This window comes from Cetorhinus maximus, unplaced genomic scaffold (assembly GCF_964194155.1).
Source record: "Cetorhinus maximus unplaced genomic scaffold, sCetMax3.hap1.1 HAP1_SCAFFOLD_486, whole genome shotgun sequence".
NCBI lineage: Eukaryota > Metazoa > Chordata > Chondrichthyes > Lamniformes > Cetorhinidae > Cetorhinus > Cetorhinus maximus.
Genome location: NW_027596428.1, coordinates 5,201 through 20,000, shown reverse-complemented (window position 1 = coordinate 20,000; position 14,800 = coordinate 5,201). Strand labels below are relative to the sequence as shown.

Genomic DNA, 14,800 nt, shown 5'->3' with positions numbered 1-14,800 from the left:
ACATTTAGACAGGGTAGTCCAGGGGGAGTCCATTCGGCCCATTGAGCCTGTGCTGGTTCTTTGAAAGACCTGTCCAATTAGTCCCCACTCTCCCCCACTGCTCTTTCCCCACCCTCACACCCCCAATATCCCTGCAAATTTTTCCCCTTCGAGTATTTATCCGATTCCCTCCACCCCTTTTGAAAGTTCCTATTGAATCTGCTTCCACCGCCCTTTCAGGCAGCGCCTTCCAGATCACAACAACTCACTGTGTTTATAAAAAATAATTCTCCTCATCTCCCCCTCCCCACCCACCCCCACCCTCTGGTTCTGTTACCGATTCTCTTCAATCTGTGTCCCCTCTGGTTACCGACTCTCCCGCCCACTGGAAACAGTCTCTCCCTCTCCTACTCTACCCCAAACACCCCCACTTCGTGATTTTGAACCCCTCGATTCAATCTCCCCTCCCTCTCCCTCCCTTAACCTTCTCTGCTCTAAGGAGAACAATCCCAGCTTCTCCAGTCCCTCCACGTAAACTGAAGTCCCCTCATTCCCCCCTGGTAACTCTCTCCTGCTCAGAGTCACCCAGCCCCCACCACCACCACTTTGCCCAATATCTAGACTGGACAATAGGGATTGTTCATCACTCCGCTTCGAGCGTGTTGATAGAACGCTCATATCTGAGTGTATCATATGCCTGTTTGACATGAGTTCGGGAATCCGGGGATATAATGGGGGGGCTGCTTAAAGGGTTAATTTACCTCTTGCCCCTCGATGTTTATCTCAGTTACCAAGAGCACTGGAACAGGAGGAAGCCCGCTTAACCCTCCCCCCTCTCCTCGAGCCTGTTACACAGGAACAGGAGGAGGCCATTCAGCCCCTCTCCTCCTCGAGCCTGTTACACAGGAACAGAAGGAGGCCATTCAGCCCCTCTCCTCCTCCAGCCTGTTACACAGGAACAGGACGAGGCCATTCAGCCCCTCCTCCTCGAGCCTGTTACACAGGAACAGGAGGAGGCCATTCAGCCCCCTCCTCCTCCTCGAGCCTGTTACACAGGAACAGGAGGAGGCCATTCAGCCCCCTCCTCGAGCCTGTTACACAGGAACAGAAAGAGGCCATTCAGCCCCTCCTCCTCGAGCCTGTTACACAGGAATAGGAGGAGGCCATTCAGCCCCCTCCTCAAGCCTGTTACACAGGAACAGAAAGAGGCCATTCAGCCCCTCCTCCTCGAGCCTGTTACACAGGAACAGGAGGAGACCATTCAGCCCCTCTATTCCTCCATTCAATGACACTATGGCTGATCTGTGACCTAACTCCATACACCTGCCTTCACCCCATATGCCTTAGTACCTTCGGTCAACAAAAATCTCTCCTTCCCATTTCAAATTGATCGTGCGTTAACTGGCGTTTGCAAATGAGAATTCCAAACTTCTCCCACCTTTAATCTGTGCAACAAAAGAACAGCCAAATTAATGTCCCTGTTTTTAAACAGAATCACCCCATCACCATTCACAACCTCCCACTTTCTCCAGGGCTATGGGGAGAGAGCGGGGCAGTGGGATTAGTTTGGGGATTGATACAGGGCTATGGGGAGAGAGCGGGGCAGTGGGATTAGTTTGGGGATTGATACAGGGCTATGGGGAGAGAGCGGGGCAGTGGGATTAGTTTGGGGATTGATACAGGGCTATGGGGAGAGAGCGGGGCAGAGGGATTAGTTTGGGGATTGATACAGGGCTATGGGGAGAGAGTGGGACAGTGGGATTAGTTTGGGGATTGATACAGGGCTATGGGGAGAGAGCAGGGCAGTGGGATTAGTTTGTGGATTGATACAGGGCTATGGGGAGAGACCGGGGACAGTGGGATTAGTTTGGGGATTGATACAGGGCTATGGGGAAAGAGCGGGGCAGTGGGATTAGTTTGGGGATTGATACAGGGCTATGGGGAGAGAGCGGGGCAGTGGGATTAGTTTGTGGATTGATACAGGGCTATGGGGAGAGAGCGGGGGCAGTGGGATTAGTTTGGAGATTGATACTGGGTTATGGGGAGAGAGCGGGGCAGTGGGATTAGTTTGGGGATTGATACTGGGCTATGGGGAGAGAGGGGCAGTGGGATTAGTTTAGGGATTGATACAGGGCTATGGGGAGAGAGCGGGGCAGTGGGATTAGTTTGGGGATTGATACAGGGCTATGGGGAGAGAGCGGGGCAGTGGGATTAGTTTGGGATTGATACAGGGCTATGGGAGAGAGCGGGGGCAGTGGGATTAGTTTGGGGACTGATACAGGGCTATGGGGAGAGAGCGGGGCAGTGGGATTAGTTTGGGGATTGATACAGGGCTATGGGGAGAGAGCGAGGACAGTGGGATTAGTTTAGGGATTGATAGAGGGCTATGGGGAGAGAGCGGGGCAGTGAGATTAGTTTGGGGATTGATACAGGGCTATGGGGAGAGAGCGGGGCAGTGGGATTAGTTTGGGGATTGATACAGGGCTATGGGGAGAGAGCGGGGCAGTGGGATTAGTTTTGGGACTGATACAGGGCTATGGGGAGAGAGCGGGGCAGTGGGATTAGTTTGGGGATTGATACAGGGCTATGGAGAGAGAGCAGGGCAGTGGGATTAGTTTGAGGATTGATACTGGGCTATGGGGAGAGAGCGGGGCAGTGGGATTAGTTTGGGATTGATACAGGGCTATGGGGAGAGAGAGCGGGGCAGTGGGGTTAGTTTGGGGATTGATACAGGGCTATGGGGAGAGAGCGGGGCAGTGGGATTAGTTTGGGGATTGATACAGGGCTATGGGGAGAGAGCGGGGCAGTGGGATTAGTTTGGGGATTGATACTGGGCTATGGGGAGAGAGCAGGGCAGTGGGATTAGTTTGGGGATTGATACAGGGCTATGGGGAGAGAGCGGGGCAGTGGGATTAGTTTGGGGACGGATACAGGGCTATGGGGAGAGAGCGGGACAGTGGGATTAGTTTGTGGATCGATACAGGGCTATGGGGAGAGCGGGGCAGTGGGATTAGTTTGGGGATTGATACAGGGCTATGGGAGAGAGCGGGGGCAGTGGGATTAGTTTGGGGATTGATACAGGGCTATGGGGAGAGAGCGGGGCAGTGGGATTAGTTTGGGGATTGATACAGGGCTATGGGGAGAGAGTGGGGCAGTGGGATTAGTTTGGGGATTGATAGAGGGCTATGGGGAGAGAGCGGGGCAGTGAGATTAGTTTGGGGATTGATACAGGGCTATGGGGAGAGAGTGGGGCAGTTGGATTAGTTTGGGGATTGATACAGGGCTATGGGGAGAGAGCGGGGCAGTGGGATTAGTTTGGGGATTGATACAGGGTATTTCGGGGTGAGAGGGGATGACTGAGGGTGATTGATTTGGGGATCGCTGTCGCGATGGCCTGAATGACCTCGTCCCGCGTCTGTTCCTCGTGGCGATGTGATGGCCCCTCTAACTCTGTCCCCTCCTCCCTCTCTCTCTCTCTCTCTCTCCCACCCCACCTCCATCTCCGCCCTAGGAAGAAGCTCGGTTTGGCTCCAGCCCGCTGGCCATGCTCACCGCCGCCTGCAACAAATTCGGGGGCTCGAGCCCCCTGAGGGACCCCTCCTCCAACCTGGGGAAGCTGGGCAACGGCCTGGGGAAGAAGCCCTACAGCCCCAGCTCGGACCTGCTGCTGGGCAAAGGCCGGGGAGTCGAGGGCCTGGGAGACCTGTACGCCGGGGGCGGCAATGGACTGATGTCCCCCTCCAGCCCGCAGGCCTCGACCGTCTACGCCGGAGACTACGGCCCCTTTGGCCACCCCTTCGGAGCGGCCCCCGCCAACCAGGAGCCCCCCCCGCCACCGCTGCTGCTGGGCAAGGGCCACCCTCCCGCCGACTGCCTCCACGGCGTCTACTCCTCGCTGGACGTGGGCCACCCCTACAGCTCGTGGTACAAGGCTGGCGTCCACCACGGCATCTCCGGGGCTACCACCGGCGCCAACATGGCCCCTGCCTGGTGGGAGGTACACCCCGCCAACAACTGGCTGGCCCAGCCCGACGGACTCCAGGGACCCTACCAGCCTCAGCCAGCGCCGGTAAACCCGCCGCTCTCCGCCTACGGCACCGACTACGGCACCGTGAGCCCCTACCCGGGAATGGGGCTGGGATCGCCCTCCCCCTCCCCCTCCACCTCCTCCTCCTCCCCCTCCCCCTCCTCCGTCTCCATGCTGCCGCCCAACCAGGAGATGTACAAGGCCAAGGTGGCGCCGGGCGGCGGCCTGATGGACGGGCTCAAGCCCCCGCGGGTGGGCGGGCCCTACTCTGCCGTCGGCGCCGCCCCCCAGGGCAGGTCGGCCTGCGACTGCCCCAACTGCCAGGAGATGGAGAAGCTGGGCGCGTCCGGCGCCGGGCTGAGGAAGAGGTCCTTCCACAGCTGCCACATCCCGGGCTGCGGCAAGGTCTACGGCAAGGCGTCGCACCTGAAGGCCCACCTGCGGTGGCACACCGGCGAGAGACCCTTCGTCTGCAACTGGCTCTTCTGCGGCAAGCGCTTCACCCGGTCCGACGAGCTGGAGCGGCACGTCCGCACGCACACCCGCGAGAAGAAGTTCAACTGCCTGCTGTGCAGCAAGCGCTTCACCCGCAGCGACCACCTAAGCAAGCACCAGAAGACCCACGGCGAGGCCGGCACCGGCACCGGCGCCCAGGCCGCTAAGCCCGGCGAGGGCGAGCCCCAGGGGCCGGAGGCGGGCGAGGCCGGACCCGGGCCTCAGCCCCGGGAACCAGCGCCCCCACCTCCTCCTCCTCCTCCTCCGCCTCCGTCAGAGAAGGGCGGCCCCCCTCCCCCGGCTCCCGGCCAAGGGGGGCTGCTGGAGATTTGAGCGAGGGTTGGGTTGAGTTGGGTTGTGTTGGGTTGGATTGGGTTCGGTTGAGTTGGGTTGAGTTGGGTTGAGTTGGGTTGGGTTGGGTTGAGTTGGGTTGGGTTGGGTTGAGTTGGGTTGAGTTGGGTTGGGTTGGGTTGGGTTGAGTTGGGTTGAGTTGAGTTGGGTTTTGTTGGGTTGAGTTGGGTTGAGTTGAGTTGGGTTTTGTTGGGTTGAGTTGGGTTGGGTTGGGTTGGGTTGGGTCGGGTGGCTGCTGGAGATTTGGGCGAGGGTCGGGTTGGGTCGGGTCGACTGGGGTTTTTTTTTGGGGTGGTGGGGTGCGAGTTGGGTAGGGTAGGGTGGGGCAGGGGGGTGCGAGGGGATGAGGGGTGCAGGCTAAGGGTGTCAAATCGTGGACAATCGGGCGTTCCCTCCCGTCGTTCGCGACTCCGACACTCTCCCTCCACCCTTACCCCAACCCAACACCCAAGCCCCACCACCCCACACAACCACACCCAACCTCCCCACCCCCAATCCTGCCCCTACCCCCCACCTACCCCACACCAGCACCCAAACCCCTCCATCCCACACCCACCCCGCCCAACTCCCTTTCCAACGGGGCTTGGACTCCCATCGTTTGCAACACTGTCACTTCCCCCTACTCTCCCCCACCCCATCCTGCCCCTACCCCACACCCCCTCCCTACCAACACCCAAACCCCACCCCCCACCCAACCAACACCCCCCAACCCTCTTTCCAATGGGACTTGGACTCCCATCATTCGCAACACTATCACTTCCCCCCACTCACCCCCCACCCCTCCATCCTGCCCCTACACCACACCCCCTCCCCACCAGCACCCAAACCCCACCCCCCCCCCCACCCAACCAACCCCCCCCTCCAACCCTCTTTCCAATGGGACTTGGGCTCCCATCATTCGCAACACCATCACTTCCCCCCACCCCCAACTCCCCCCGACCCACTCCACCCCACCCCACCTCTACCCCACACCCAAAACCCACCACCCCACCCAGCCACCCATCCACACCCAACCACGCTCCCAACCCCCTTTCCAATGGGACTTGGGGCAACTTTGATGGGATGAAGACGTCAACATGACTGGGGTTTGACCCCCTGAGATGAAGGACGAGGGGTTTGGGGAGGGGGGGGGTGGTGGGGAGGGAGAGAGAGAGAGAGAGAGAGGGTGGGGACCCTCAACGGTGGGGGTTTGGGGAGGGGAGGGGTGGGCGGGGCTGGGGTTGGTGGGGTTGGGGGGAGCGGGTTGGGGTAAGGGAAGGGGGCAGGAGGAATGATTGAGGGAAAAAAAAACTGGGACCAAACGAGGCGTGTCCTTCAGCTCCGCGAGGATCAAAGGGCTGGGTGGATAAGCCTCTGAAATGTGTGAGGCCTCGCACATATCTATATTTAAAAAGTTCTCAAAGAAAATAGCTGTATCTGAAGTATTTATATATAAGTTATGCAACCCTGTGAGGGTGGTTTGGGCGGCTCCGAGCACTGCAAGCCTTCGAACAATCGGGCCCCGACTGTATCTTTCAGGAGGTTGGGGGTGTGCTGGGGGCGGGGGGGCGGTGTCGCCGGGCAGATGCCTTTAAGGGGTTTCGGGGGGGGTGGGGGAAGCGATTCATTCCCTTTCCTGGGCCAATAGGCCGCGTGGGACCGGAAAATGCAGAGGGCATGAGCTGCGAGAGCTCGGGCTGGATGGAGTTCCCGCTTTTCGAGCGCCGAGAGAGAGAGAGGCATGGAAAGATCCCAGAGATCCTGGGTTGCGTGGCGTGGCTGGTGGTGGTGAAGGGGTGTGTGTATGTGTGTATGTGTACGTGTGCATTCATGTGTGTGTGCGCGTGTGCGTTCGTGTGTGTGCGTGTGCGTTCGTGTGTGTGTGTGCGCGTTCGTGTGTGCATGTGAGTGTGAATGTGTGCGTCCGTGTGTTATGAGTGTCTGCCTACGCGTCTTTTTGTCGTGTGTGTCTGTGTCTGTGCATGTCTCTCTCCCAGTGCTATTTGTGTTTGTGTGTGAGTCTGAGTGAATGTGTGGCTATGTGTGCATTTGTGCATGTGTGTCCATGTATGCCTGTATAGGTGTGTGTTGGTGCGCATGTTTGTGTGCGTGTGCCTGTGTGAGTGTCTTTGTGCATGAATGATTGTTTGTGCCTGTGCGTGTGTTTCTACATGTGTTTTTATGCCTGTGTGTGTGTGTGTGTGTGCATTCTCAATTAAGCCCAGTCTTAATGCGATTTAACACTTTCCGTGATAGTCCCTCTTTCACTTTTCCCTCCTTCCTGATCTCCTGACTATGATAGTGACTGTGGGGGAGCACAGAGTTTCACAGACTGATAAGCTCCCTGCTTCTCTTGTACTTAGCTTCTTGTTTTCAAATGTTTATTTAACAAGTTCATTCTCTGTCAGTGTGTTTGTCAGTCAGTGTATGTGTGTGTGTGTGTGTGTGTATGTCTGCGCCTGTATCTGTGTCTCTGTCTATCTGTGTGTTTGTGCCTCTGTGTATGTTTGTGCCTGTCAGTATTTGTGTGTTTGTGTGTCTCTCTGTGTGTCCGCGGCCGTGTGTTTGTGTTTCCATCTCTCTACGTGTTTGTGTCTCTGTACTTGTGCCTGACAGTATTTGTGTGTTTGTGTCCCTCTGTGGTTGTGTGTGTATGTGTGTGTGTTTGTGTATCTGTCTCTGTGCGTTTGTGCCTCTGTACCTGTGTCTGTCCGTATTCCTGTGTCTGCATCTCTCTGTGCGTCTGTGGTTGTGTGTTTGTCTGTTTCTCTGTGTGTGCTTGTGTCTGTACTTCTGCCTGTCAGTGTTTTTGCGTTTTTGTCTCTCTCTTGCTCTCTGTTTGTTTGTCTGCCTCTGTGTGTGTGTGTGTGTGTGTGTGTGTGTGTTTGTGGATCTATCTCTGTGTGTTTATGTCTGCACTTGTGCCTGACAGTATTTTTGTGTTTGTCTCTCTCTCTCTGCGTTTGTGTGCCTGTCTCCCCATATTTGTTTGCATACGATATTGCCTCGTGTTTATTTTCACCCTATTCCCCTCTCTTAGCGATTTGATTTGGTGATTTACATCATGTTGTAAGGCACTTTTCAATTATTAAACAGCAGTGAGACAATCTCCTTTACAGAAGTTACAGTCACACAGTGCTTGTCGTGATGTGCTTTCAAAAGGTATTAGCTGAAATCTGATGCCTACATGGTGTAAAGACATTGGGCTTCTGTAAACTTAATTGATTTTTCAGTTGTTTAAATTAGGGTCTTTTATTAAAAAGGTCATGAACTTCTGTTTAAAAATAATTTCAAATTCATACTTATTTGCATATGTGCGCCTGTACCTGTGTGTGTACGCGCATCTGCCTGTGTGTCTGTGTCATTATGTGTATCTGTCTGTTTCTGAATGTGATGTCTACCTCTGTGTAAGTCTTTGTGTCTGTGCCTGTGTAAGTGTACGTGTGTGTGTCTCTGTGTATGTATGCCTGTGTGTGTGTGTGTGTGTCTGTGTGTGTGTGTGTGTGTGGCTGTCTGTGTGTATATGTGTGCTTGGCTGTCTGCGTGTGGACACACAGGCACACACACAAACGTACACACACACATGTGCGTGTGTCTGTTTTAGTGTGTACGTTTCTGTGTGTCTGTTTATGTGCCTGTGTCTGCCTGCCTGTGTGTGTGTGTGTTCTCTCTGTATGTGTATGCGTGTCTCTCTCTCTGTGTGTCTGTATGTGCCTGTCTGTGTTCGTACCAGCAGAGGGTTAGGAGCGGTAGGTTTTGCTGATTTAATATCGGGGTAGTCCATCCAGGTGCTGTCGTTGAAATTGATCGGAAGAAAGTGTGTTTTTTGTTGGAAAAATTATTAAAATTTGACAAAACAATCACATTGCTGTCCCTGAATTCATTTTTATTTTCTTAATTTATTTGAGTAGCGGTTAATTCAGAACAATTCAGCAGACATCACGCCTGCAGTGTACGGTGGACATGGTATAAGGATGTACACTGCTAGTTAGTGTGGGTTAGCATGCAGAGTGGAATTTAATACAAGTTACTGTGCATAGCGGTAGTTAGTATGTGGTGGCACTTAATACGCAAGCATGCACAGTGTTAGTTAGTGCGAGTTAATGTGCAGTTTGGTGGTTAGTGCGAATTAGCGTGCATGGGTGCTGGTTAGAAATAGTTAGTTGCAGAGTGGTAGTTATTGCAAGTTAGTGTACAGTGTGGTAACTAGTGTGAGTTTGCATGCATGGATGTTGGTTAGGACTAGTTAGCTGTAGAGTGGTAGTTAGTGCAAGGTAGTGTGCAGTGTGCTAGTTAGTGTGAGTTTGCATGCATGGGTGCTAGTTAGAACTAGTTAGTTGCAGAGTGTTAGTTAGTGTCCAGTGTAGTAGTTAGTGTGAGTTTGCATGCATGAGTGCTGGTTAGAACTAGTTAGTTGTAGAGTGGTAGTTAGTGCAAGTTAGTGTGCAGTTCAGTAGTTAGTGTGAGTTTGCATGCATGGGTGCTGGTTAGAACTAGTTAGTTGCAGAGTGATAGTTAGTGCAAGTTAGTATGCAGTGTGGTGGTTATTGCGATTTAACAGATACAACGGTAGTTAGTGCATGTTAGGTGGAGAGTGGCAGTTACTGTGAGCTAACATGGCGGTTAGCCTGAGTTAGCATGCAGAGTGGTAGTTAGCATTGGCTAGCATGTGCAGTAGTAGTTATTGTGGGTTGACATGTACAACGGTGGTTAGCACGAGTTAGTTTGAGGGGCGGTAGTTAGCCTGGCTTCTAACGTGCTCAGTGATCGTTGGGAGTGCACAATGGTATTGAACACGAGTTAGTGTCTGGACCGGTAGTTAGGTAGCAGTCAGCGAGCTGCGGGGGAGGGGGTGGGGGCAGGTTCCCACGGACTGATGGTCAGCCAGAACCCAACCCCACCCCCACCCCCACGACCACCCAACCCCCCTCCCCCAAACCGCTGGCTTACCTCACTCCCTAAACCCAGCCAACCAACTGAGACACCACTTGATTTCAACTCTCCAGCGATACAAGGCTGCAGTGCGATTTCGAGGAGGGGACGTGCCCATGTCACAGCACAGAGAGGTCATGTTAGTGGTAATGATCAATAAATACAACGAATTATACCCCCTGTCCATGCTGATCCACTCCAACTCGCAAACAGGTACGTGTGAGTTTATATTTTAAATAGTCCAGAGCTCCAGTGTTGTCAAAATAAAAAAAGAGAGATGTTGAAGCTTTTTGCCTTGCACTCATCAGGACACTCCACAAGAATACCAATATAAAGGTGCAAAACAACAATTTATACCATGCGTGAAGAGAGCGCTGATTGGTTGGCAAGTGGCGTTGCCGTGGAGAATGTACCAGGGATGGTGGCTGACAAGTTAACTGCCAAGCGTGGTTTGAAATTTTAAACCGGGCAGCTTGACCCTGACTGGTCAAGGCGCTGCCCCCCTGAGGAATGAGTCCGCGAATGGCTGTCACTTACTTCGTTCAGCTGAAACAGGCGCGACGCATGTACGCGTTCTTCCTGTCCGCAAAGGAAGACAGGGGCCTCGTGCGCTAATCTATGTAGTTCCTAGTGCGCCGCTGTCCGCAAAGGACAGGGGCCTCGTGCACTAATCTATGTAGCTGCCAGTGCGCCACTGTCCACAAAGGACAGGGGCCCCGTGCGCTAATCTATGTAGCTCCCAGTGCACCACTGTCCACAAAGGACAGGGGCCCCGTGCGCTAATCTATGTAGTTCCTAGTGCGCTGCTGTCCACAAAGGACAGGGGCCCCGTGCACTAATCTATGTAGCTCCTAGTGCGCCGCTGTCCACAAAGGACAGGGGCCCCGTGCACTAATCTAGGTAGCTCCCAGTGCGCCGCCAGCCAGACTGACCATCTTAAAATTGGCTGTCATCGGCGTCATCCTTGGCACACCTGAGGGTTATTCAGGCCAGCGTTGCCCAATCTTGGGATCGCGCCTGATTGTCGGACTCCCGTGTCCTGAGTTTTTTTGCCAGCATGGGCTGGTTGGGTAGGGTCTGCGCCCTGCCCATCGCGAACAGTGGCTGGGGCATCCTTGTTTGATACGATCCGCCAGTCTTTGGGGATGTGCGGCCGACATACCCAGCAACACACCGACACTGAAATTCACATACCACATCACTTGGGGAACGCGGCAGCCATTTTGCGCACAGCAAGCTCCCATGACCAGGTAACCTTGCCTCGGTGACGTTGGCCGAGGGGTGAATGTTGGTCCCAGGACGCTGGGCAGAACTCGCCCGCCAACCAACCTACCACCACCACCACCCCTGCCCCCAACCTACCCCCGCACCCCCCACCCCCCAGGTCCTGCCCCCACCCAAGCCACCCCCATCTTCAAAATAGTGGCCATCTCCACACGCACACCCACATCCACACCCAAAGTCACTCGCTCATGCACACGTTCAAACTCAAACACACACTCACAAAAACAGATACACTCATATACACACACACACACAAACACACGGGTACTCACATGCACACACATTCAAATACAGACTCACGCGCACACACACACGAACAGACAATCACACACACCCACACTCAAACACACAGTCACACACACACTCTCAAACACATGCACATTCACACACACACGCTCAAACACACAGCCTCACACACACGCACAGACTCACAAGCACACACACACCCATACTCAAACACAAACACATACACACACGCTCAAACGCACAGCCTCACACACACGCACAATCACACACACGCGCGCGCACACACACACACACACACACAAACAGGCACACCACACGCTCAATCATACAGCCTCACACACACGCACAGGCTCACAAGCACACCCACCCACACTCAAACACAGTCACACACACACACAGACAGAAACACATACACACACGCTCAGACAGCCTCACACACACACTCAGACAATCACACACATGCACAGACAATCACACACGCTCACACGCCCACACACTCAAATGTGCAGTCGCACACGCTCATGCACACAGACAGTCACACACGCTGAAACACATAAGCACATGCACCCACACTCAAACACACAGTCACACACACACACACTCTCAAACACACGCACAATCACACACACACACAAACAGGCACACACACACGCTCAAACACACAGCCTCACACACACACACAGGCTCACAAGCACACATACCCACACTCAAACACAGTCACACACACACAGACAGAAACACATACACACATGTTCAGCCTCACACACACACAAAAACAGGCACACACACGCTCAAAACCACAGCCTCACACACACGCACAGACTCACAAGCACACACACCCACACTCAAACACAATCACACACACTGACAGAAACACATACACACATGCTCAAACACACAGCCTCACACACATGCACAGACAATCACACACACGCACAGACAATTACACATACATACTCACAAGCACACACACCCACACTCAAACACACAGTCTCACACACATATATGCACACATTCAAACACACAGTCACATACTCACATAGGCAGATAGGGGCACACACTCACACGCAAACACATTCACATACATATACAACACACATACATACACTTGATCACACAGTCTCTCTCACACAAACACACACACAAGCACACACCCACACTCAAAGACACAGTTTCATACACACACACACACACACACACACACACACACAATCAAACACAGATACTCACCAGCACACACACCCACGCTCAAACACACAGTCTCTCTCAGACACACACATTCACACACTCACACAGGCAGATAGAGGCACACACACTCATACACAAACACACTCACATACACACACTCGATCATACGGTCACGCATACGCACAAAGACGGTCACACACACAATAACACACACACTCAAACACACAAGCACACGCACCCAAAATCAAACACAAACACACAGTCACACACACTCACACACATAGTCAAACACACACACACACACACACACTCAAACACACACACACACACTCATACACACACTCATACACACACTCAAACACACATACATACACACTCACACACACGACACACAGGCACACACACACACACACACACACTCAGCCACACAGTCACACACAGACAAAGAAAGTTTCTCTCACACACACACACACACGCACACACACACAGACAGTTACAGGCATACTCTCACACACACACTCACACACACACACACACACACACACACAAAATCACACACACGAACACCAAACACACTCTCACATACACATTCTCTCTCTTTCTCTCAAACGAACACACACAAACACACATGCAAACACACACGCACATGCACACACACAGATGCAAACACACACACAGACACTCACACAAACACTTACACACAAACACACACACACAAATACACACACAAACACACACACTCACACACCTGCACTTTCTATCATTAAGAGTGCAACACTTTTGACACTTCACCCTTTGCAGGATGAAGAATGTGGAGGGTGTTTAAAAGCTGCGCTCCTTTACCACAACAGCCCCACCAGCATCGATTGCCCCTCGCCGATTGCCCAAAACGACGCCGCGGCTGAAAGGGTTAAACCCTGAGGAGAGGTCACAGGGGCTGGTGCTGGTGTCCCCTCGAGCGCCGAAGGATCTGATCGAGGGGGGGGGGGGTGGTTTGAGACGGTTCAAGGAACCGATGGGGTCAGTAGAAACGTATTTCCTCTGGTGGCGGTGTTGGGGGGTGGTGGGGGGGAGAAGCCCAGGACCAGAACCTTCAAATCCGACCCAGGCCGTTCGGAGGTGGGGGTCGGGGGGTGGGAATCAGCCCCGAGCCCGGATACTGTCCGGGTCTTGCTGCATTCGGACACGGGGCTGCTTCAGGACCTGAGGAGCCGGGAGTGGCTCTTGGGCAACAAGAGGGGGAAGGGGAGGTCGTGCTCGATGAACTAAACGATGTTGAGGGTTTTACTATTCCAACCATAGACCGTCCCCCCCTCTAAGAAGAGGAGGATTGTGGAATTATACAGCACAGGGAGGGGGTGGGCGGGTGAGGGGTGAGGACACAAACGGGGCAATGCAGAGAGTTGAACGGTTCGGCGTCAGGGATCAAAGGCGAGGCGGGGAAGTGAGGACAGGGCAGCGGGGAGATGTCATGAATACCTGCCGGTGGTGGACTCCAGCTCAGGCTGGGAGGTGATGGCCAAAACAGCTCAACTTCAGAGATGAAAGGAGTCTTATTGCGCCCTCGAGGGGTTACGACCCAGAGTGGGCCGATTGATCCCTGCGCTCAAAAAGCGGTCGCTTGGACCCCGAGGCCATTGGGCCCAGTAGCGGTCGGACCCCGCGAGAGGTGGGGCAGTGCATAGGTCTTCGTTTTCATCCTGACGCTGGGTGCAGGCGTCGCTGGGTTGGGCCCAACACTTGTTGCCCCCCCGCCCCTAATTGCCCCTTGAGAAGGTGGGGGGTGGTGAGCCGCTGCAGTCCCCGTGTGGTGTAGGTACATCCACGGCGCTGTTAGGGAGGGAGTTCCAGGATTTTGTCCCGTGTGGTGTAGGTACACCCACGGCGCTGTTAGGGAGGGAGTTCCAGGATTTTGTCCGTGTGGTGTAGGTACACCCACGGCGCTGTTAGGGAGGGAGTTCCAGGATTTTGTCCCGTGTGGTGTAGGTACACCCACAGCACTGTTAGGGAGGGAGTTCCAGGATTTTGTCCCCGTGTGGTGTAGGTACACCCACAGCGCTGTTAGGGAGGGAGTTCCAGGATTTTGTCCGTGTGGTGTAGGTACACCCACAGCGCTGTTAGGGAGGGAGTTCCAGGATTTTGTCCTGTGTGGTGTAGGTACATCCACGGCGCTGTTAGGGAGGGAGTTCCAGGATTTTGACCCGGCGACAGTGAAGGAACGGCCGATTATATTCTCAAGTCGGGATGGTGAGTGGCTCGGGAGGGGGAACTTGCAGGTGGTGGTGTTCCCCATATGTCTGCTGCCCTCGTCCTTCTAGA

The 14,800-nt window shown here is 54.1% G+C and overlaps 1 protein-coding gene across 1 annotated transcript in view; it reads left to right on the top strand.

Annotated features, from left to right (window-relative positions):
• Nucleotides 1-4,834, top strand: part of LOC144673823 (transcription factor Sp7-like) — an 8,938-nt gene extending 4,104 nt beyond the window's left edge. The window contains exon 2 of the mRNA XM_078535476.1: nt 3,491-4,834. Within this exon, the coding sequence (XP_078391602.1) occupies nt 3,491-4,834 (1,344 nt within the window). The remainder of the gene's footprint in view (nt 1-3,490) is intronic.
• The last annotated feature ends 9,966 nt before the right edge of the window (nt 4,835-14,800 follow it).